This window comes from Pongo abelii, chromosome 10, assembly GCF_028885655.2.
Source record: "Pongo abelii isolate AG06213 chromosome 10, NHGRI_mPonAbe1-v2.0_pri, whole genome shotgun sequence".
In the NCBI taxonomy this organism is placed as follows: domain Eukaryota; kingdom Metazoa; phylum Chordata; class Mammalia; order Primates; family Hominidae; genus Pongo; species Pongo abelii.
This window is the reverse complement of record NC_071995.2, coordinates 26,077,634-26,102,586: the sequence shown is the minus strand read 5'-3', so window position 1 is coordinate 26,102,586 and position 24,953 is coordinate 26,077,634. Positions and strand designations below refer to the sequence as shown.

At 38.6% G+C, this 24,953-nt stretch overlaps 1 protein-coding gene across 5 annotated transcripts in view; it reads left to right on the top strand.

Annotated features, from left to right (window-relative positions):
• BCAT1 (branched chain amino acid transaminase 1) overlaps positions 1-24,953 on the top strand; it is a 133,397-nt gene that overhangs the window by 97,891 nt on the left and 10,553 nt on the right. For 3 of the 5 annotated variants that reach the window (XM_002823032.6, XM_063712068.1, XM_054526962.1), the window contains 4 exons: positions 4,819-4,961; positions 10,462-10,547; positions 14,177-14,317; positions 17,096-17,170. In XM_002823032.6, the coding sequence (XP_002823078.1) occupies positions 4,819-4,961; positions 10,462-10,547; positions 14,177-14,317; positions 17,096-17,170 (445 nt within the window). The remainder of the gene's footprint in view (positions 1-4,818; positions 4,962-10,461; positions 10,548-14,176; positions 14,318-17,095; positions 17,171-24,953) is intronic. The other 2 variants (XM_009247552.4, XM_054526963.1) reach the window with 1 other exon arrangement.

Here is a 24,953-nt window from a genome sequence, read left to right as displayed (position 1 = left end):
TACACACTTAACTATCTGTGAGATCCTTTACAACTGAATCCTCTCTCCAAGTCTTCCAAAGAACAGTAAAGTCTAGGGTTGTTTTTAAATGACTCAATGAAATAATGTGGTTAAGTACTTAGTACCCAGTCTGGCAGGTATGGGTTGCCCATCTCTTATCTGAAATGCTTGGGACCAGATGTGTTTTGGATTTCAAATTTTGGAGTATTTCTCTTTGAGCATCCCTAATCCAAAAAATTCAGAATCCAAATTGAGCATCATGTTGGCACCGAAAAAGTTTCAGATTTTAGAGCATTTCAAAGTTTTGAATTAGGGATCCTCAACCTGTAGTAACCTCTCACAGTCACTGATGTTGTGAGGTTTTCTCACTTTCTCATTTCATTTCCTGGACTCTCTTTATCTTAGAAGAAATCAGTTAAACTTTACATAATATAATTTATTCTTTTGGAGGGATGTATTTAATATGTCTATTCTCCCGGATATCTATTCTATTTAAAACCATATTGAAATGTTTCTATGTCAACAGCTTTCTTACTTTTTCATTTTTCTGTTTCCTCCAAGAACATGTTTCTCTTATGAATATTGGCAGCAAATGGGCAGGAACCCAGCTGTATTACCATGATATCAGTTATCCTGTGGACATTAATAATATAGCTTACACCTGTGAGATAACTCTGAGAAAATTAAAACTTGTTTGGGGGAATAAAGACCATCTACAGAATATAATAATACATCAATCAATCAATCAAAACTTAAACATAAAAAACGCTTTTCTTTCCAGTGCATTGAAATAGTCACTGTCTTTAATCCTCTTTCCTCGCCCAGTGCTTCATGAAGCCAAGGAGCTGTGGTTTTAATTCAGCTACGCTTTCAGAAATGTGTATGCATTTGTATTTAGAAGCTTCTTTGAAAGGCTAAATATTCATCCTGTAAGAATTCTCTATGTGTTTTTTAATACAGTCTAAAGGGCATTTTGCCTATGAAAAAATAATTTATTTTCAGATATGGTAAAACTTCACTACTTCACTACTTCGTAGTTGTGTCTACGAATGAGAAAAAATTCAAGTAAAATAGTTATTATTATTAGTTTTTAGAGATGCAGTCTCGCTGTGTTGCCCAGGCTGGTCTGGAACTTCTGGCCTCAAGTCATCCTCCTGCCTCAGTCTCCTGAGTCACTGGGATTACAGGCATGAGCCATCACACCCCACCGAAATAGTTATTTTTTAAAAAACTTAATTTCATTAGGATGTAACAGTCTCATGTAACTCATTTTTTGGCTTCTATTGTTATTATTTATTTTTTCCAAGCAACCCAATGAGATATATAAAGCAGATATTTTTATTTGCCAGATGAATTAAATGAGGCAAAAATAAGGACTAACTTGCTGAAGTTCACATATACCAAATAGTAGAAATGCAAGAGCTGTCCCCAGGTCTGTTAATGACAAACCCATGGTCTTTCTACCGGACATCCCCTGCAATCTGGTTTATACTCATTATTAAAAAGCTTTTATAATTTAACTAAGTTATCTATTTACTATCAGTTACTATCAGTTACTATCTATTTACTATCAGTTACTAACTGATATATAATATCAGTTATTATTTGACTTTTTATGGTCATTAAACAATAGCTTCCTATCCGTTGTCTTCGTCTTTTTAATTTTTATTTTATTTTTTTTAATAGCTTCCTATCTGTATACCAGACTTGCTTCATCTCCACCCTGACCAAGAATTTATATTTTGTCATCTGTATTTAGAAATATATGTTTTAAGGGTCTTTTAATGGTTCTTTTTTTTTTTTTTTTTTTTTCCTGGGAGGGGACAGAGTCTCACTCTGTCTCCTAGGCTGGAGTGCAGTGGCACGGTCTCAGCTCACTGCAATCTCCGCTTCCCTGGTGCGAGTGGTGCTCCTGCCACAGCCTCCCAAGTAGCTGGGATTACAGGCGTGGTCCACCAAACCCAGCTAATTTTTTATATTTTTGGTAGAGACAGGGTTTCACCATGTTGGCCAGGCTGGTTTCGAACTCCTGACCTCAAGTATTCCGCCCACCTCGGCCTCCCAAAGTGCTGAAATTACAGGTATGAGCCACTGCGCCTGGCCCTTTTAAGGACTCTTTTTTTTTTTTTTTTTTTTTGAGACGGAGTCTCACTCTGTCACTCAGACTGGAGTGCAGTGGTGCCATCTCCGCTCACTGCAAGCTCCGCCTCTGGGGTTCACACCATTCTCCTGCCTCAGCCTCCCAAGTAGCTGGGACTACAGGCACCCGCCACCACGCCTGGCTAATTTTTTATATTTTTAGTAGAGACAAGGTTTCACCATGTTAGCCAGGATGGTCTCGATCTCCTGACCTCGTGATCCACCCACCTCAGCCTCCCAAAGTGCTGGGATTACAGGCGTGAGCCACCACGAGGAGCCCTTTTAAGGACTCTTAACATTACCTTGGTGTGAGTCAATCTCATCATGCTCCAGTTGCCATCACCATAATATGATGTCTGTTTTCCACAGCTTACTGGAATATTTCAGCTATTAGTCAATATTCTTTCAGTTGCAAGTCAGAAAACCAACTCGAAATTATTTGTTTATTTATTTATTTTTTTGAGACGGAATTTCGCTCTTGTTGCCCAGGCTGGAGTGCAATGGCACAATCTCGGCTCATTGCAACCTCTGCCTCCCGAGTTCAAGTGATTCTCCTGCCTCACCCTCCAGAGTAGCTGGGATTACAGGCATGGGCCACCACTCCCGGCTAATTTTTTTGGTATTTTTAGTAGAGACGGGGTTTCTCCATGTTGGTCAGGATGGTCTCAAACTCCCAACCTTAGGTGATCTGCCCACCTCGGCCTCCCAAAGTGCTGGGATTACAGGCGTCAGCCACTGTGCCTGGCCTCGAAATGATCTTAAGCAGACAAGGGCTTATGAAACTAGGATGCTAGCAGTGGACTTGCTAGGGGCTAAAGCAATTATTTCCAAGTTTCTTGTGTCCTTTGCACATCCCCCTTTTTCTTCCCTTCTTCCTCTACCTCTGGTCAGAGCTTCTGGATCCATGTTGGCCTAGGGCTCTCCCACTTCAGATGCTTTCTTCTGTGAAGTGTGGATCGTGGACACAGCCGACCCCAGGTTTACAGCTTACCAAGTAAGCAACCCCAGAAGGGAGAAAATGCCTGTATTTCAGGTTATAGACATTAAAATGAGTGAATGCACCCAAACAAGGAATCGTGACTATCTTAGGTTGTATGCCCACCCTTTAATTCAGCTGCAGCAGGGCAAGATGCTATATTGTCATCAGTTGTGGTAGGGCAAGATGCTATTATCAATCTAAGCAGAATGACATAGCTCTATAGAAAGACTATGTTTTTATAAGAGTATGGAATATAGTGCAGATGAAAACAGTAGATATACACTAACATGTGGTTCTAATGTTTAATTTTTTATTTTTTTTGAGACAGAGTCTCACTGTATCACCCAGGCTGGAGTGCAGTGGTACAGTCTTGGCTCACTGCAACCTTTGCCTCCCGGGTTAAAATGATTCTCCTCCCTCAGCCTCCCTAGCAGCTGAGATTATAGGCACCCACCACCACACCCCGCTAATTCTTGTATTTTCAGTAGAGACATGGTTTCACCATGTTGGCCAGGCTGGTCTCAAACTCCTGACCTCAGTGATCCGCCCATCTCGGGCTACCAAAGTGCTGGGATTACAGACATGAGCCACCGCGCCTGGCCTCATGCTCAACTTTTATTTAGACAACAGTACAAATTGTAATTTTACCCAGATGTAAAAGAGTGTAAGAGACCTAAACAGATATTTTGTGGTAGATTACATTAATGTAATGTAATGTAGGAGTTTCACATTACTACATTTGTAGTCGTTTTAGTTGTTTTTAATTGTTTGTTTCTGTGTATTTCTGGGGATTTCATGGTGCAACAGGAGGTCTAGAGTTTATTCCCGACCCCTGACTGTCTTATGGCAGTACTTCTCAGACTTAGTGAGTTATACAACCAGGGGTGTAGGGAGGCAAGCAGTCATCACATTTATCTGAGGATTCTCATGTTTTGTCTAAAATATTCATCCCTATTTTATAATATACTCCATAATTTTCCCATATAAGTTTAAATAAAAGATGATACCTTAAAAGTATTATAACACTAAATTGTCATTCCAGGAAAATGTGCTGTGTTCCTTTTATTTTAAATAATCTGAGATGAATGGTGCAGGCTGAGAAAAATAGGCTTTTGAAATACTTTTTGGTCAACATCGAGACTTTTAACATTTGTCCTATCTTTTAGGGGAATTTAGACATTGGGCATTATGTATTCCTTGGATACATTAAAAGGTGTTAGATAAGAGTGCTCACACTTGCTGCTCTTCTACTGCAACTTAACAGAAGTTACTTTTCTAAACCTTAGTTTCTCATCTGAACAATGGAAATAATGATAGTGTCTACCCCATAGTATTGGTGTGAGATTTAAATGAAATAATTAATGTAAAATTACTTGGTGTGTGGAAACATATTCAGTAACTTTTAACTGTTCTCATTAACTTGGCTATTTACCTGTGTTCTTTTATCATTACATTTCAAGTTAAAATTTCAAGGTTTCACGTTGTTCTCTCGCTGATGAATGCAGTTAAATCACTCAGATTTTCTAATGAGTTTTCCTTTAATGTTATGCAGTTGACTAGAGAGTGTATATATATATTAAGAACATAATACCTTCCCTACGTCCACATGTGAATTAAGAGCTTGAGGCTATCAGAGGGTAGACGATGAGGGAGTGGGGATGAAGTATGTTTGTAACCTGTGTATTTTCTCTTTCTTAAAGGAATTACGGTTCATCTCTTTTTGCCCAGTGTGAAGCAGTAGATAATGGGTGTCAGCAGGTCCTGTGGCTCTATGGAGAGGACCATCAGATCACTGAAGTGGGAACTATGAATCTTTTTCTTTACTGGATAAATGAAGATGGAGGTAATCCACTCAGATTTCACTGTGTGCATTTCTCAGTCATTTTCAACAGGACCAGACAAGACAAGAAACTTAGTACAAGGGAGGAAGTAGCACAGTTCCAAAGGCTAAGTAAGGACTACTGTGCTTTTGCTGCCCAAATAGACACAAGTTTCTTTTTTTTCTTTTTCTTTTCTTTCTTTTTTTTTTTTTTTAAAGAGGTGGAGTCTCACTATGTCGCCCAGGCTGCAGTGCAATGGTGTGATCTCAGCTCAGTGCACCCTGGTTCAAGCAATTCTCCTGCCTCAGCCTCCCGAGTAGCTGGGATTGCAGGAGCCTGCCACCACGCCTAGCTAATTTTTATATATTTTTTTAGTAGAGATAGGGTTTCACTATGTTGGTCAGGCTGGTCTTGAACTCCTGAACTCAGGTGATCCACCGGCCTTGGCACTCCCTAACTGCTGGGATTACAGGTGTGAGCCACTGCACCCGGCCGAGTTTCGATTTAAAGAAGCTCTAGAGGTTTTTTGTTTTTCGTTTTTTTGTTTTTTTGGCTCTAGATGTACTGATTATTGAGATACTGAGATGTCACATTAAGGGATTTAAGTTACCATGATTGGAAGATTTGCTTCCTTATCCCTTCTGCAGTTCCCCAGTGATTTTCCTATCTGAACACCTTGCATTGGGAGATAGGTCTCAGATCAGGTCTCAGATCAGAATATGGTCATTCACCATATTCCATATATAAAATGCTATAGTAATAAATGCAGTGTACTGATTCTACTGGAAGGATTTTGTGTACTCTCTGGCTGTAATTCTTTTAACAATTGTTGCCCTTTCTACATATTTTGAAAATGTATCTCAATCTCTCCAAATTTACTCTAGAACTCAATTTGATTAAAGAGCACCATTTTAAAAGACAAATCAATGTATCTTGGGATTGTATCTAGATCCTGGTTCATTCAAGACAATTTCATATATCCACTATAGATATCAATATTTCTCTATTATCTTTAATATCCTGACTACTCATTACTTTTCTTTGCTGTTTTTTGTTTTTCTTTTTTTTTTTTTTTACTAGTTGGCAGAGACCATAGGGGTTCAGTGAAGTGTTGGCAATGTGTATGATATTGAATTAAATGGCCAACGGTGGGAGAAAAACAGGCATTTATTTCTATTAGAATTTTGATATTCATACCAAATTTAGAAACATATTTTTAGACTTATTTACATTCTTAGGTTGTTCATTTCACAGTAGTAATTATAGAGACTAGAAATATAAATGATGTTTCCAAATACTTATGAAGTCTCAGTGTTAGTAGTTTCAGTTAAATTTTTTAAAATGCAATTTATATTTGAAAGTAGCTACAGTAGCCTCTCTTGCTCTAATGTTATTTGGCTACAGAAAGAGGAAAATGGTAATTTAGATGTGGCTGAATTCAGAGCTAAGTACTAATTTTAGTGTTAGTTGCAGAGACTAACAAGATGAGTCTTACACTGCAGTCAGATGTAGAATAAACAGAAGATATGGTGAGTACGCCTTGTCCTGGGCTTGGCCATTGGTAATCCTTGGCATATGAAACACCAGATACAGATCATTCTCATCCTTCCATTCCCCCTGTTTGTACTTGGCACTGTTTGAAAATAAAATGTATACAGGAATATTTATGATTTATGAATTTGAGTTACTATATGTGACATATAACAAAAGCTACGCTTGGAAGATTGTAGCCAGTGTTGACCTCTGCACTTAGAAGATAACAGGCTGATTCAACCCTTCTTCCCATCTGCCCGCTCTTACCCCCACCCCAGACTCCACCAAAAAACCACACAGCTCAAAACAAAAACAGTTACATCATTCAGAGGTGGCCCCATCATTATTTTTATGGATGGGAGATGTCAGAATTTAAGTACACTCTGAATCAGAGCTACATGATTTAACCAGAAACACCAGAAACTGTCCTGGTGGAAAATTGTTCTTTATCCAAACAATAATCATGAAACATTTCCACCACGGCTTTTAAAGGTCAGAATAGAAATGAGTGAATTTGTCTTCTGCCTCTTGCAAAATATACAAGACCTTAAGAATGTTAGTTACTATTCAGATTATGATTGCCTGGGATAACTTTAGTTTTAATATACTCTTTCACTTTGGGGATGTTCATCTAACAGAACAAATAAAATTCAGAATAAGGAGAAAGGAAATAGAAAAAATATTTGAAGTAAATTAGAATGTTAGGAAAAACCTTTGGGCTAAAAAAAAAGATATGCAATTCTGAAGTAACTTTGATTTATATCATATGATTTTAGGAAAATACAATGAACAAACGAGTTGAAAATCAGCACAATACTGATTTTCACAAACGTTAACGATAGGAGGTGTAAACAGAGTTCTTTCGGTAATAGCCTGCCGTCTTTTCATGAGCGCCCGCACACACTGCTCCTGTTGGTTGAGATGGCTGGTGCAGGAAGGTGGATGCGGTGGTGGATAGTGTGTGTTAAAAGCACAGTGCTGTGCACAGTCACTATGTGTGGCACTCAGCTTGTACCTCATGGGAGTTTTGATTTCAGTAACAGCACCCATGGTGGTAAGATCACACATCATCACTCTGTTGATGAGTAATTTAACCCATACACTTGCTATTCACCATTTGAACAAAGCATTGTATCATATCCTGGACCCTGGAGATACCCTGAAAAATAAGACCCAGCCCTTATGGTTGAGTTCACAGTCACTTTGGGAAAACAACCATGGCAGTGAGTCTCGGTTTTGCTCAGGCCACATCACGAGTCTCTTCGGACACGTCAGGCGTGTATACGCACTTGACTTGGAGCACTCTTCCTCAGATGTCTGCACCGCTTGCTCTTTGACATCCTCCAAATCTTTGCTTACAAATCCCATTCTCAGTCTGGCTTTCCTTGAGCTCTTAATCAAAATCATAAACTCCCTTTCCCATTTCTTCCCAGCATTCCAGCATTCTCCATTGCTTTTCCTTCTTTATTTCTCTCTGTGTAGTCTAACATACTACCAACACAATAAATGTTTACATGTGTCTATTAGAAAGTAAGCAGGGAGATATGTCAGTTTTGTTCACTGCTGTATTCATAGAGCTTAAAACGGTAAACAGCACTCAATATGTATTTGTAGAATAAATGGCTAATTGTGCTGATGGTGTTTAGGGCACTTACGCAGACCTACATTCCTGTTTTCCATTAGTGTTTGACTTTGGGAAGTCACAGATGAATCCTGCTGTTATTGCTTCTAAATTCCTCATCTCCTAAAAATGATTTCTTTGTCAAAAACAAGCTGCATTTGTAGGTTCTGTTTTCCTCATGTTGGGCAATCTGGAGTGATTTCTGGCTCTTGTAAGTATGTTTGTGGTTGCAGAGGAAAATGAATATTTCTCACCCAAATGTTGTCATGTCATCATCTCTGTCTGGCAACCAGAGAAGCAGATGTTCTGTTCCTTGACCTCAGGCTAGTGGTTACAGTTCTGGGTGTTAAATATGTTTCACAAAACAGCACTTGCACATGCGGGGCTGCTGTTTTCATTTAACTTCATATAGTCTCAGGGCTCAGCAAGCTTTAGGAAAGGTCCGGTTCGGGGGCACTGGAAGTGTGTGTGTGTGCGTACATATATATACACACACAAATAGATCCATACATTTATGTATCTAGTTGGCTAGCTCTTGCAAAACACATGTTTATTTTGGGATCATCAACACTTCTAAACATGACAAAGAGTAGCCCCAAGAACATTGCCAAGAACAAATTTTCTCCTTTCCAGAAAGCAATTTTCAGCAGATGATTTTCAGAAACAAAATTCAAAAAAGCCATACTGCTGTATCCTAGCAAAGATAACTTATTCATTTATTTTTTACTCAAAAACATTTATTATATACACTCTGGGCTAGGCACAATGCCCAGTTTTGAGGATAGAAGGATGAAGATAGAGTTTAGTATTCCAGATAGAGCTTGATTGTTGGGCATGTCTGATGTAACCCCAGTGGAGTGGGTGAGCCTAGAACCACCATGTATTGAGGGAGAGGGTGGTGGCCTCAGTGTCAGGACTCACTAGATTCAGATTCCTGGGTGTCAGAGGTGGGGAGGAAAGGGAGATGCTGAGTGCCAGAGGGTACTGTAAAGAGAGCTTGTGCAGCTGATGGATCACGCATGATGCCTGTGAACAATTGTCCTACTAGACCTCACAGTAGTTAGGGATGTCTGCAGTCATCTCACAGTAGAGCAGTAGCTCAGCTTTGGAGTTTTGTTTCTTGAATGTCTTCTTTTTTAACCGTATACATGCTTGAGCTCACTCTGATAAGCCCATTACATTTGAATCTCAGAGGGCAAAGGCAGCATCTCCATACTTGTTGCTGATGCTCCACCAGGTTTGAAAATCACTAAAGATAGACTCTCAGGCTGGGCGCGATGGCTCACGTCTGTAATCTCAGCACTTTGGGAGGCCGAGGTGGGCAGATCATCTGAGGTCAGGAGTTCGAGACCAGCCTGACCAACATGGTGAAACCCCGTCTCTATTAAAAATACAAAAATTAGCCAGGCGTGGTGGCGCGTACCTGTAATCCCAGCTACTCAGGAGGCTGAGGCAGGAGAATCACTTGATCCTGGGAGGCAGAGGTTGCAGTGAGCTGAGATGGTGCCACTGCACTCCAGCCTGGGTAACCTAAAAAAAAAAAAAAATTAGACTTTCCAAGGGCAGCATGGAAGCAGTGACCAGCCTGAGTAGGCGCGCACACTTCTTGGGGATAGCCTCCTCCATAGCTTTCTTAGAAGGTTTGGTAATGACCAGTTTTTCTGAGTAAGATCCTATCTACATTATTCTAATTAGTAACTACCTTTCATCTGCTAAGGTAAATTTCCACTTCAGAATATTCCTCTTAAGACCATGCAATAACTCTTACTGTTTGTTGGTGGAAAACCATCTCATTATTTTTCTGGTTAAGGGTAAACTGAAGATGATTAGATAACTTCCCTTCCTTCCTTCCTTCCTTCCTTCCTTCTCCCCTTCCTCCCTTCCTCCCTTCCTCTCTTTCTTTCTTTTTCTTTCTTTCTTTCTTTCTTTTTCTTTCTTTCTTTCTTTCCTTCTTTCTTTCTTTCTTTTTCTTTCTTTCTTTCTTTCTTCTTTCTTTCCTTTCTTTTCTTTCTTTCTTTCTTTCTTTCTTTCTTTCTTTCTTTCTTTCTTTCTCTTCCTTCTTTCCCCCCTTCCTCCCTTCCTCCCTTCTTTCTTTCTTTCTCTTTCTTCCTTCCTTCCTTCCCCTTCCTTCCTTCCTTCCTACCTTCCTTCCTTCCTTCCTTCCTTCCTTCCTTCCTTCCTTCTTTTTTTTAATAAGGGTCTACCTGAAGTGTGAACTGATTTGGGAAATTTGACCATGCAGAACAGTAAAATTTTCTTTATGTTTGTTACTAGCAAAATTGTGATGATTTTTTAAAAAAATGGCTATTGGTAATAAGGCATGCCTGATGTAGTGAAAGTTTGAAAATGTCCCAATTTCTGATTGACAGAAGAAGAACTGGCAACTCCTCCGCTAGATGGCATCATTCTTCCAGGAGTGACAAGGCAGTGCATTCTGGACCTGGCACATCAGTGGGTGGGTGCCTTTGATATGAACAACTTTTGTAAGCCTGAAATAAAAAATAATCAAAATAAGCCCAGCCTAGTATTGAAATAATATCCTGTGATTCCAACCAATGTTATCTAATCTTTAAATTCTAACATGAATGAAAAGTATTCTTCTAGAAGGCCTTTCTTGGCAAGACTATTAAAATAAGTATTGTTGATAGCAAGAGCAGAGAGAAACCAGTTTAGCAAGATGTCGTAGTGGAGAAGTATTCTAATAGTAGTCTCAGTCTACCAGGTATCTCCCACCAACTTTTGTCTGGTTCATACTTGATGTGCTTCCGTCCAGCCAGCCCTTAACTTCCCAAGTCTGTGTTGCTTCCAGATGGCAATGATACTTCTTCCTTTCCTTTATTTATACCAGTGTAACCATGCTTGCCATAGAAATGAAATAATTTCACTGACATATAAATGTTTACTAATATAACATTATTGGTTTGACTGCCTTCTTTTTCTCTCTGTCCTACCCCCCATCCTCCAAAATTCATGTACATGCCTATTTTAAAATCAGAACATGCAAGCAAATGTAAAGTTGTTTTCAGTAGACTTTCAAATTCGTTTGACAGAGGCAAGCATATTAAACAATTTGGTGGACCGGGTGCAGTGGTTCATGCCTATAATTCTAGCACTTTGGGAGGCCAAGGCAGGAGGATCACTTGAGCCCAGGAATTCAAGACCAGCCTGGGCAACATAGTGAGACCCCAAATCTACAAAAAAATCAAAAAAATTAGCTGAACATGGTGGTACATGCCTGTAGTCCCAGATACTTTGCGGGGCTGAGGTGGGAGGATGGCGTAAGATCAGGAGGTCAAGGTCGCAGTGAGCTATGATCAAGCCACTGCACTACAGCCTGAATACAGGGTGAGACCGTGTCTCTAAAAGTAAATAAATAAATAAATAAAATAAAATTTAAAAAGGTTTGGTTTTGGAAATGACATATTCAAGACAAATTATTGAATGAATTGGGTGTCTGGTAAAGGTTCTTGGATGGAACTTTTGACCCAGGTGTTAAAATGGTCTCCAAAGAACATGAAAAGGCTTTGAGCTTACTGTGGTCAAAGAGTACTAGTAGTAATAGGACAAATGTTTAGAAACACACACGTTATCTAGGAGCATACTAGCATGGTTTCTCTGGAAAAGACTTTGAAAATAGATGAAATGTGCTATAAATAATTCTACAAAACCCTGAAGTAGACAAGACCCAACTGCTGCATGCTGGCTGGCACATTGGGCATGACATTTACAAACTGTTGGTATAATTTCAAACAGCTTGCCCTGTCCTAAATATGTTTGCAATTGGAAAGATATTTTTGAAGCTCAGTAATTTTTGTTTTATTAAAGAAAAATATCAACCAAGTACAGAAGGTTTGATGACAAGTTGCAAGTGGAAATACTTTCCCACACTAATGATTTGCTAGCATGAAAAATAGGTTATTATGGAGGAAATTTTTTCTTGACTTCATAGCTGTAATTTATTTTAAAAGCTATTTTAAAACATGAGACGTGAAATGCCATGAGGCATGTAGCGGGTCACCACTACTTGCCAGATAGGGCCAGTTGTCCAAAGATAAGTAAGGGTGAGCAGAGTAAAAACAATTCTGCTTATTTACAAAAGAGTTTTCTTTTCTTTTCTTTTTCAGGACACAGAACTCAGCTTGTTTTCAATTAATTTGCCTGATTTTCTGCAGTTCATTTACCTTTGAACAACATAATTGCAATTGTAGACTGAGAGTAATTGAAACTTTCAAAGAGCCATATTTCTATTGCAGATGTATTTTCCTGCTCTTCCAAATCTACTTACAGCATGAGTTCTTCTTTTAAATATTCAAATATTTTGAATATGTTCAAAACATTTTGAAAATTGCCAAGAGCTTTGATTTCCATTTTTATCTCTTGTGGGTTTATAAATTAAAAAAAATACTCATCTTATTTTTTTAAACCTCTCTACTTTTGTTGCCCTTTTTTCAAATAACTTGTTGACAAACTTTGAACTTGAACCATTGAGGTAAAAGAACGAGAATTAAACAGATAGTTTAAACAGATAGCTTAAAAGGATCTTTTTCCCATTTCCTATCCTTGAGCAAAGAATATATTCAAACACTTTGGCAGAAGTCAATGAGGTTATACCACTAATTCCATGATGAAAATCAACCGAATGTGATACTGAAAGAGAAGGAAGAGAATTGTCACTGTAAAGTCAACTGTTAGTCATATTAGGAAAAAAAATACATACAATACAATTTCTCAAATAAAGTCCAAATATACATTCAATGTTTAAAAATAATGAGTATTTCAGATATTTGAACTCAGTCTGTTCTTTATTCCGTAAAAGACATAGGTAAGCCGTGCACAGTGGCTCACAACTATAATCCCAGCACTTTGGCACTTTGGGAGACTGTGGTGGGAGGATCACATGAGCCCAGCCTGGGCAACATAGGGAGACCCCCATCTCTATAAAATAAAATATAAAATACAAATCCTAGTTGGGCATGGCAGCATACACCTGTAGTCCCAGTTGCTCAGGAGACTGAGACAGGAGGATCACTTGGGCCTGGGAGGTCGAGGCTGCAGTGAGCCAAGATTATGCCACTGCATTCCAGCCTGGGTGACAGGGCAAGACCCTGTCTCAAAAAAAAAAAAAAAAAAAAAGAGACAAAGGTAGAAAGAGTACCAATTTTGGAGCCAATCAGATCAGACCTGGGTTCAAATTGAGTTTCTGTCATTTACTTCCTTTGTGGCCCTGGAGATGCCCTTCAACCTCCTTGAACCTTAGTTGCCTCATCTGTAAAATGGGGATGATAGTACTCACCCTTAAAATTACAGAACTTGGCATAATAACGGGTGCTTGATAAATGATAGGTACAATTATTAATATTATATAATATATTGTTCTCCTTTATGGTAAAGTAGGTTTTAAGACACTGATTTTTTTGTTTTGTTTTGTTTTTGGAGACAGAGTCTCACTCCGTCACCCAGGCTGGACTGCAGTGACGTGATCTTGGTTCACTGCAACCTCTGCCTCCTGGGTTCAAGCGATTCTCCTGCCTCAGCCTCCTGAGTAGCTGGGATTACAGGCACCCGCCACCACGCCTGGCTAATTTTTGTATTTTTAGTAGAGACAGGGTTTTACCAGGTTGGCCAGGCTGGTCTCAAACTCCTGACCTCGAGTAATCTGCCTGCCTCAGCCTCCCCAAATGCAGAGATTACAGGCATGAGCCACCACGCCCAGCCTAAGACACTGTTAACATGGAGCACTCATCAAGCAGCATTTGGGATGCATCAATTTTGTGAGACTTTATACAAGTTAACAAGAAGGCAAAAAAGAAGGCATATGTTAATGTATACCATGTGTCTTGTGGTGATAATCTTATATTTTATATTCTGATAATCTCATATATAAATCTGTGACCTTGAAGTAGGTTACCTAACACCTCAATGGGTTCAGCAATAAGATGGTGTGTCCCTTCCAGCTTTCCCTTGAAGGATGATTATGACCTTGTCTAGGTGCAATCAGAATGTTAAGCAGAACAGTAAGTATTGCAATTGTTCTGCACGCCTTTTCCTTTAAAATATACTTGCTATCTTTTATATTCCACACAGGGTGAATTTAAGGTGTCAGAGAGATACCTCACCATGGATGACTTGACAACAGCCCTGGAGGGGAACAGAGTGAGAGAGATGTTTGGCTCTGGTACAGCCTGTGTTGTTTGCCCAGTTTCTGATATACTGTACAAAGGCGAGGTACGACAAGTATTTCCTCATTTCCTATCATTTCCAATCATATTAAATTACATTTAAGTGTATGAATAAAATTGTATTTGGACCCAGACCCAAGATGCAAAAGTTTTGTAATTGTCATTTTTCTTTATTTTAAAGAGATTGAGTCTCGCTATGTTGCCCAGGCTGGAGTGCTGTGGCTATTCACTGGTGTGATCATAGCTCACTGCAGCCTCAAACTCCTGGGCTCACACAATCCTTCTGCTTCAGCCTCCTGAGTTGCTGGGATTACAGGAGTGCACCACCGCACCATGCTAGGTCTTTTTTGTTGTTGTTGTTGTTTTTTAACTTGGCATTACAAAAAAAATAACTGGGACAGTTTATCCAGATGAAACTGTATTAGCATATATCTACTATGTTTCCAGTGATTTCATGTAAGCTTAAACATGGTGGGAAGTTAGTTTTGTCCTTGGACACATGTAAGATCTGCCTTACCTACTTGTCAGGATTGGAGCTATGCTAATAGTCTTCTACTCTTCTCTCTTCCTTCCTACCGGTGCACTAAGGAAGGCACTATAGGTAGTTCCATTTCAGTTTCTGGCTAACAAAAGTACTTCCAAACTACTGGATTAGGAATGGCAAATAGTTATGGAAAATGCATTTGAATGGTCAATTCCTTGATTTTGTTACTATTAATACTGTTATTATTAATAGTAAGTAGACCACTTTACAAGAATTATTCATTGGCAAACCTGATGCATTTGCTAAAATCTTACAAAAGGAATTTGAGGATTTGGTTGGAAAAAAATGTTCTCCTCTTAGTAAATTAGTCTGATTTTATATGTGCCATACTTTTGTTTTCTTGTCAAATTGTTTTGCTTTCTACTTTATAACAAAGCTCCAATACTTATGATTAACATTGGCATCTAACTTTATAACTTAAAGGCATGTAAGTATTATTCTTATAATGTGAACTGGCTTAAGTTATTCATATTACAGCAGATCCTTGAACAACACAGGGATTAGGGGTGTCAACCCCCATGCAGTTGAAAAATCCACATACAACTTTTTGTTTGTTTGTTTGTTTGTTTAAATGGGGTCTTTCTCTGTCACCCGTGCTGGAGTGCAGGGGCACAATCTCGGCTCACTGCAACCTCCGCCTCCCAAGCTCAAGCGATCCTCCCACCTCAGTCTCCCAAGTAGCTGGGACCACAGGTGTGCACCACCACCCCTGGCTAATTTTAGTATTTTTTGTAGAGATGGGGTTTCAAGATGTTTCACAGGCTGGTCTCAAACTCTTGAGTTCAAGTGATTCACCTGCCTTGACCTCCCAAAGTGCTGGCATTACAGGCGTGAGTCACCATGCCCGGCCCACATATAACTTTTGACTCCCCAAAAACTTAACTACTAGTAGCCTGCTGTTGACCAGAAGCCTTATCAACAACAAAAACAGTCGATTGGCACATATTTTGTATGTTATGTATGTTATATATGTATTCTTACAATAAAGTAAGTTAAGAAAATCATGGGGAAGGGAAAATATATTTACTATTAAGTACGTGGAAGTGGATCATCATAAAGGTCTTCATCCTCATTGTCCATCATGTTGAGTAGGCTGAGGAGGAGGAGGAGGAGGGATTGGTCTTGCTGTTTTAGGAGTGGCAGTGGCAGAAGGAAGTCCACGTATAAGTGAACTTGTGTAGTTCAAACCCATGTTGTTCAAGTGTCAACTGTAAATGCAAATTCCACTGGTTTTCAGCTGATTGGAGTTTTGCTCAACTCCTCTGACTTTAATAATGGCTGCTTCATTTGTTGAGTTTTTAGAACTTGCTTTTAAGGGATTGCTCTTGACATAATTGCATCTACAGACTGACTGCTTCATGGGAGAAGAATTATTCTGTTTTATGTCAATACTTACATTGATAATAATGCATCAAGGTAATGTGATCAATCCACTGAAGTTGTCATTAGGCCAGGTTTTTTTTAAGTTGAATTATTATTTCACTTCTAGAAATAAGAAGTTTATAAAGTTTAGCATAATTTTAATGATCCAGGCTTAGGAAGCATTTACAGCCAAAAAGTACATCTAATTATCGTATTATACTAAAGGGTATAATATGAAAAGTGTTTGAGAGCACAGACTATCTCCTAAAATCAAACTATCGAAACCTGCAAGCCAGCAAAGCATGAATAGGCATGACTCAGATACAAATTAGAAGCATGAAATCTCTTTCAGCCATGCATTTAATCATGCTATCCAATATTGTGGAGGTAGTGGCCCCTGGAAGTTTACCTTGGGCCAGAGATAGGTGCAGAAGCCCCTTTTATGAAGTCGTAGACTTGCTTTAATTTATGTTCCCAGAATGACTTGCATTAAATTGTGGCAAAATATCTTTGAATTCTTATTCCTGCCAGAGGGTTAATATGTAGAAGACCATCATTCATCCTTACAGATTCTCAGAATCTTGGAAGAGGTAGGGTTCTTTAAGTTTAGCCACTATTTTAGGCACCTGTAGCTTCTCCTTGGTTCTTCAAAAGATCCTAAAGGCTGGTATACAAACCAGCTATGCCCTAAAATTAATTGGTAGGCAATGTATAACCTATCATTGGCTAGTTTTTATTCAAATTTTGGATATGAAAGTCTTTGGCATAAGGAGCTAGCACTCAGAGTCAGTAGGTTTTAGTGCTATTCCTTAACTTCAGTGGAATTACCTTAGTGTAGCAGAATTGCTTGAGTGTCTTATCTGTTATCACCATATACATGAGTACCCTCAAATTTTCTTGTTTCCCTTTCTTTTGTAGACAATACACATTCCAACTATGGAGAATGGTCCTAAGCTGGCAAGCCGCATCTTGAGCAAATTAACTGATATCCAGGTAAAGGTTTTCTTTTTTTTCTTTTCTTTTCTTTTTTTTTCATGTCACCTTATTTCTGTCAGAGCTTACAACTAAATTGTATTTTAATGAAGAGGAGTAAATAATACAATTTGAGATCAATAAGTTAAATTTAAGGAAGATATTCCCAACACAATGTGTGGGCATGAGCAAAGCAGAAATGGGAAAGAAGATGTATGTTTTTTAAAAAGAAAGAAAATATTGTTCAGGACTCCACATTACTTAACATTAAAAAAATAGATGTAATTTTTGGTAACATTTAAAAATCTTGTTAAGAAGTATAACATAACTTTTGTTTAAAAAAAAAGGAAGAAAAAATTTGAAAGTAGAAGAAACTTCAGGAAAAAAATTACAGTGCATGTGATTCCAACACTGAGATATAATCACTGTTAATTTTTGATGTCTTTTTATTTTTAAGATGGAGTTTCACTCTTGTTGCCCAGGCTGGAGTACAATGGCACAATCTTGTCTCACTGCAATCTCTGCCTCCCGGGTTCAAGCAATTTTCCTGCCTCAGCCTCCCGAGTAGCTGGGATTATAGGTGTGCGCCACCATGCCCAGCTAATTTTTGTGTTTTTACTAGAGATGGGATTTCACCATGTTGGCCAGGCTGGTCTCGAACTCCTGACCTAAGGTAATCCACCTGCCTTGGCCTCCTAAAGTGTTGGGATTACAGGCGTGAGCCACTGTGCCCTGCCAATTTTTGATGTCTTAACCTTCAATATTTTGTAAGCATTTATATGATTTATTTATTTATTTATTTATTTATTTATTTTTGAGACAAAGTCTCGCTGTGTCACCCAGGCTGGAGAGCAGTGGCGTGATCTCAGCTCACTACAACCTCCGCCTCCCGGGTTCAAGCAATTCTTCTGCCTCAGCCTCCCGAGTAGCTGGGATTACAGGTCTCATGCCACCATTCCCAGCTAATTTTTGTATTTTTAGTAGAGATGAGGTTTTGCCCTATTGGCCAGGCTGGTCTTGAACTCTTGACCTCAGATGATCCACCCACCTTGGCTTCCCAAAGTGCTGGGATTACAGCCATGAGCCACCATGCCCAGCCAGTATACTTTTAGATAGTTATTTTTTCCTAACAAAATGGTATCATATTGTACATAATTTTGTTACATGTTTTTTTCTTAATAAATGTTTTGCTTTTTTATATCAATAAGTAGTTTTCTCCAGCACCATTTATAAGGTTTAATTGAATTCCATCATATTGATGAACCATAATTTTTTTAAAAAATTATATTATTGAACACTTACATTGTTGGCAATTTTTTTTCACTGCTATGAACAGTACATCCTCGATTATTTCCTAAGGATAAATCTCTGGGATCAAAGGGTATACACGTCTACTTTTTCATACTGCTAACTTTGTTTTGCCTATTTTTTTTCTGAGCAACAACCTACAGTAATGTCTCATCAGGCAGTTAAGCAGGCATGCTAAATACCAGATAACACTGGGCTACTCGGAAAAGAGATGGTCCTGTAATTTGCAAGCATTTCACAAGTTAGAAGATTTTGTTGAACCTAGTTACTATCCTTGTCAATTAGTAAAAATATCCAAGAGGGCCTGAGACTTACATTGAAAAGTAAAATAAAGTTTGATCATTTGAGTGATGTCGGATGGCATTAAGTCATGAAACTAAGCGAAACTTAAAGGTGGCTGAGAATGCAACAGGCCTCCAGAGAGCAATGGAGGTCCTTGGGTAGTGATAAAAATGGCATTTCTGGCTGGGCGCAGTGGCTCACACCTATAATCCCAACACTTTGAGAGGCTGAGGCAGGAGGATCGCTTGAGGCCAGGTGTTCAAGACTAGCCTAGGCAACATAGTGAGAACCTTCCTCTAAAAAAAAGGAAATAAAATAAAAATAAAAATTTAAAAAAGAGTTTAAAAGGCAGTTTTAAAAGAGACTTACTCAGCAAGTTTTCTGCCAAATTTACAGTATTAAAAAGAAAGAATGATTGTGTGTTTTTGTTTCTGTTTTTTTTTTTTTTTTTTTTTTTGAGACAGACTCTTACTCTGTTGCTCAGGCTGGGATGCAGTGGCACAATCTCAGCTCACTGCAACCCCTGCCTCCTGGGTTCAAGTGATTCTTGTGCCACAGCCTCCCATGTAGCTGGGATTACAGGCGTGCACCATCATGCCTGGCTAATTTTTGTATTTTTAGTGGAGTCGAGGTTTCGCTATGTTGGCCAGGCTGGTCTCAAACTCCTAGCCTCAAGTGATTTGCCCGCCTTGGCCTCCCAAAGTGCTGAGATTACAGGCATGAGCCAGTGAACCTGGCCTTGATTGTGGTTTTTTAATCAATGAGCTGCCATACTTCTGCTCTCCAGCAAAGGTTTTCTGTGAGAATTTTCTGTAAGCTAAGTAAAGGAATATCTTAATATTGGAAGAAATAAAATTTAGTCAGAATTGTTTTCTATCTTTGTACACAGCAACAATTAAAAGTAATTTGAAGAGTGGCTAATAAAAATTTCTGCATGGATGGCTTAGGCATTGTAATTTTTTTAAGGTTGCCTGAGTAAATCTGAAAATAATAAATTATTATAGTTTTGCTCAAATAAAGAACATAAATCGAACAAAAAATACATAACTGGCTAGATTACATGAAAGCCTTTTTCCAAAATAGGAGTTTAGAGGCCAGAGCAAATAGGCAGGGAAAAATAAATAAAAGGCGTCCAAATTGGAAAAGAAGAAGTTAAATTAGCCTTCTTAGCAGATGACATTATCTTACACCTAGAAAAACCTAAAGACTTCCCCAAAAAACTTGTAGAACTGATAAATGAATTCAGTAAAGTTGCAGGATATAAAATCAACATACAAAAATCAGTAGAATTCATGTATGCTAACAGTGAACAATCTGAAAAAGAAATCAAGAAAGCAATCCCATTTATATTAGCTACAAAAAGTATAAAATACCTAGGAATCAATCTAACCAAAGACATGAGAGATCTACACAAGGAAAAGTATAAAACTATGATTTAAAAAATTGAAGAAAACACACAAAAGTGGAAAGATATTCCATATTCATGGATTGGAAGAATTAATTTTGTTAAAATGACAATACTACCCAAAGCAATTTACAGATTCAATGCAATCCCTATTAAAATACTGATGACTTTCTTCACAGAAATAGAAAAAACAATCCTAAAATATATATGGAGCTACAAAAGACCCCAAATAGCCAAAGCAATCTTGAGCAAAAAGAACAAAGTTAGAATCACCACACTACCTTACTTCAAAATTTATTATAAAACTATAATAGCCAAAACAGCATAGTACTGATATAAAAACAGACATAGTAGACCAATGGGACAGAATAGAGAACCCAGATATCTAAGTCCACATGTTTACAACCAGCTCATCTTTGACAAAAGTGCCAAGAACTATAATGGGGAAGACAGTCTTTTCAATAAATGGTGCTGGGAAAATTGGATAATTATATGCAGAAGAATGAAACTAGATTCCCTTCTCTTGTCATACACAGAAATCAAATGAAAGTATATTAACGACTTGAATCTTAGACCTGAAACTATGAAATTACTTGAAGAAAACTTTAAGAAAATGCTTCAGGACATTGGTCTGAGCAAAGATCTCGTTCTGTCACTCGGGCTGGAGTGTAGTGGCATGAACCTGGCTCATTGTGGCCTTGACCTCCTGGGTTCAAGCAATTCTTACACTTTGGCTTTCCATGTAGCTAGAACCACAGGTGCATGCCACCACATTCCACTCATTTTTAAATTTTTTGTAGAGATGGAGTCTCACCATCTTGCCTAGGCTGGTCTCGAACTCCTGAACTCAAGGGATCCTCCTGTCTCAGCCTCCCAAAGTGCTGAGATTACTAGCGTGAGCCACTGTCCCTGGCCAGTGAAGATTTCTTACGTAAGACCTGAAAAAGCATAGGCTATCAAAGCAAAAATAGGCAATTGGGATTATATCAAGCTGAAAAGCTTCTGCACAGCAAAGAAAACAATCAACAAAGGGAATAGATTACCCAAAGAATGGGTGAAAATATTTGCAAACTATCAATCTGACAAGGGATTAATAACCAGAATCTATAAGGAGCTCAAACAACTGTATAGGAAAAATCTAGTAATCTGGTTTTCAAATGGGCATGAGACCTGAATAGAAAACCCAACAGAAAAAAAAATTTGATTAAAAATGGATAAAAGATCTGAATGGGCATTTCTCAAAAGAAGACATACAAATGGCCAGGAGGTACATGAAAAAATGCTCAACATCACTAATTATCAGAGAAATGCAAAGCAAAACCACAATGTAAAATCCACTTGCCCCAGTTAAAATGGCTTGTATTAAAAAAAAAAAAAGAAACAGGCAATAACATATGTTGGGAGGATGTGGAGAAAGGGAACCATCATATATTGTTGGTTGAAATGTAAATAGTACAGCCACTATGGAGAACAGTATGGTGGGTCCTCAAAACTAAAAGTAGAACTAGAACTTCCATGTGATCCAGCAATTCTACTACTGGGTATATATCCAAAAGAAAAAAATTAGTATATCAAAGAGATATCTGCACTCCCATGTTTATTGCAATAGTATTCACAATAGCCAAGATATGGAATTAACCTAAATGTCTATCAACAGATGAATGGATAAAGAGAATGTGGCATAAATATATATATACACACACACACACACACACACACACACACAATGTAGTACTATTCAGCCATAAAAAAGAATGAAATCCTGTCATTTGCAGCAACATATATGGAACTGGAGGCCATTTTGTTAAGTGAAATAAGCCAGGGACCAAAAGACAAATATCACATGTTCTCATGCAGGTGCTAAAAAAGTAGATCCTATGAAGACAGAGAGTAGATTAGAGGTTACCAGAGGCCGAGAAGGGGAGTGGGAAGTAGAGGATAAAGGAAAAAAACAAGAATATAAATGTATTTATTACCATTAAACTGAACATTTAAAAATTGTAAAGATGGTAAATTATATATGTATATTTTATCTTAATTAAAATTTTAAAAATTAGGAGTTTAGAAATTTTTAAGAGAAGTATGCCCATAGTGATAAGAAAGAAAGACCCTTTTGGAAAGTTTTCTTGAACAAATTGTACAGTATTTTCTTAAACAAATTGTACATTCTGTAGCAGTTAATACACCAAATAAGATTTCAGGGTTACCTCTTGGAGATTGTATGAAATAAAAATATTTAGGTGGGCATGATGGCTCATTCCTGTAATCCCAAAACTTTGGGAGGCTGATGCAGGAACATTACTTGAGGCTAGTACTTCAAGACCAGCCTAGGCAACATAGTAAGACCCAGTCTCCACAAAACAACCAAAAAAATTAGCAAGTGTGGTGGCACACACCTGTAGTTCCAGCTACTCAGGAGGCTGAGGCAGGAGGAACACTTGGGGCCAGGAATGTGAGGCTGCAGTGGGCTATGATTGTGCCACAGCACTCCACTCCAGCCTTCACTGTAGAAAGAGACCCTGTCTTGAAAGGAAGGAGGGAGGGAGGGAGGGAAGGAAGGAAGGAAGGAAGGAAATGTAAACTCATTTGATTGGGCTGTAAAGGATTAATAGAAAAGGAAAACGTAGTCACTAGGCTGAGAAAAATTGAACTCTATTGAATTACAATTGGAATAAAGATCTAAGTGGAGGTGTTTGGCAGACATAATCATGAAGCTTTCACTGAGGAAGGAAACTAGGAGGCAAAAGCAGAAATGCAACTCATCAAAATTGAAATGGTGACAAAATATGTGCATTCAAACCTGAAAGTGACTGAAAGAGAAGCCCAAACACACGATTTTGGGGTAAGATGGGAAACCATTACCAAAGTTCTCAGAAAGAGCATTTTTAAAAGTAAGATTACAGAAGCCAAAAGGATATGTATTAGTCTGTTCTCACACTGCTGTAACGAACTACCTGAGACTGGGTAGTTTGTAAAGAAAAGAGGTTTTAGTGATGCTCAGTTCTGCAGGCCATACAGGAGACATGGCTGGGGAGGCCTCAGGAAACTTACAGTCATGGCGGAAGGCAAAGGGGAAGCCAGTACATATTACATGGTGGGAACAGGAGGAGGAGAGCGAGGGTGGGAGGTGCCACTCACTTTTTAAAACAAACAGATCTCCTTAGAACTCACTCACTATCATGAGAACAGCAAGGGGAGGTTTGCTGCCATGATCCAATTACCTGACACCAGGCCCTTCCTCCAACACGGGGGATTACAATTCCACATGAGATTTGGGTGGGGACACAAATTCAAACCATATCAGAATGTTAGTGACTAAAGTAAATGTTCTTGATTAACTCTTTAATGTGTATATTGAGTGCAAGCCATATGCAGAGGCTATTCTAGGTGCTGGTGGTTTACTCAAGAAAAAGGGGGCAAAAAAATGAAGAAGGTGGCCAGGCATGGTGGCTTACGCCTGTAATCCCAACACTTTGGGAGACTGAGACGTGAGAATTGCTTGAGCCCAGGAGTTCGAGATCAGCCTGGTAACATGACAAATCCCTGTCTCTACAAAAAAATGCAAAAAACAAACAAATTAATCGGGCATGGTGTCACATGTCTGTAGTCCCAGCTACAGGCTGAGGTGGGAAGATACCTTGAGCCTAGGGAGGTTGAGGCTGCAGTCAGCCATGATGGCACCACTGCACTCCAGCCTGGGCAACAGAGTGAGACCCCATCTGAAAAAAAAAAGACAAAAAAAATTCAGTGTAAATGTGAGAGCATGTAAAAAAGTTTAAAAGTAAAATATATAGTTTAAGCAGAGGATGGGAGACAGGGGAAAAAAAAAACCTTTTCTCCCTAACTTTATATACTCCCTCTATAAATTAGTGCTTATGGCCAATAAGAAATGAATAATTTCTTTTTTCACCGTTGGTAGTAAAGTATAATGGTAGTTAACACAAAAAACTAAATGATATATTCAGAACCTCATAGTAAACAAAGAAACAAAGGCATGCAATCACAGGACAGGTGGAAACAGTGGTTCTGAACTAACTACAAACCAGAACTACCAAATGTGCTACAAATTGTTTAGTAACAAAGGACCATCCCTTCAGAATCGAAGAGCACGTCTCAGTTATCTTATGCCTGTGTGCATGGAACTTAAAGTCTCAAAATTACTCTCTTACAAGATGGCAAATTGAGGCTGTCAGCCAAGCTCCTAGATTGTCTGTTTCTCCAAGCAAAATAAATTTCAGTAATTATTAAGGAAAAAGCATAGAATTGCATCATGTTTTACATTTCGTTACTTTTGGCGTTACATGTGAGCGTGGATGTTTTCTACAAAGTGCTCTGATAAATTGAAGAAGAGGCCAACAACAGCCACCAAAAAAACCTTCAAGATTCTTGCCAGTATGGCCCAGGGGAAAAATTCCCTCATAACCACAGATTTGACTTTTCAACTTCTGTACTTCTGCATATGAGTAATAATCTCTGAGGTTAAGTATTCATCCCATTTAGCTAATTGTCCACATAGCTCCCTGGGTCTTAGATTGCTCTATAAATACCTCCTAAGAGAAGAATTTTTCAAATGAAAGTTTCGTTTTTCCTTTTTCTTCTTTTAAAGCAACAAAGAAAAGCACGTCTGTGTTTATATTTAACTTAAACTTGGAGAGCATTGGCCGTGTTGTCGACATGTTTCTTTTCTCTACTGTTAAATTCCTTACTGTTCCAGTTACTCACCATCATACTCACCTTTGCCTCCGCCTCTTGGGGTCCTCTGTTCTGCAGTTATGTTCTGCTCTCTGATAGCTCCAGGTTTTGCTGCAC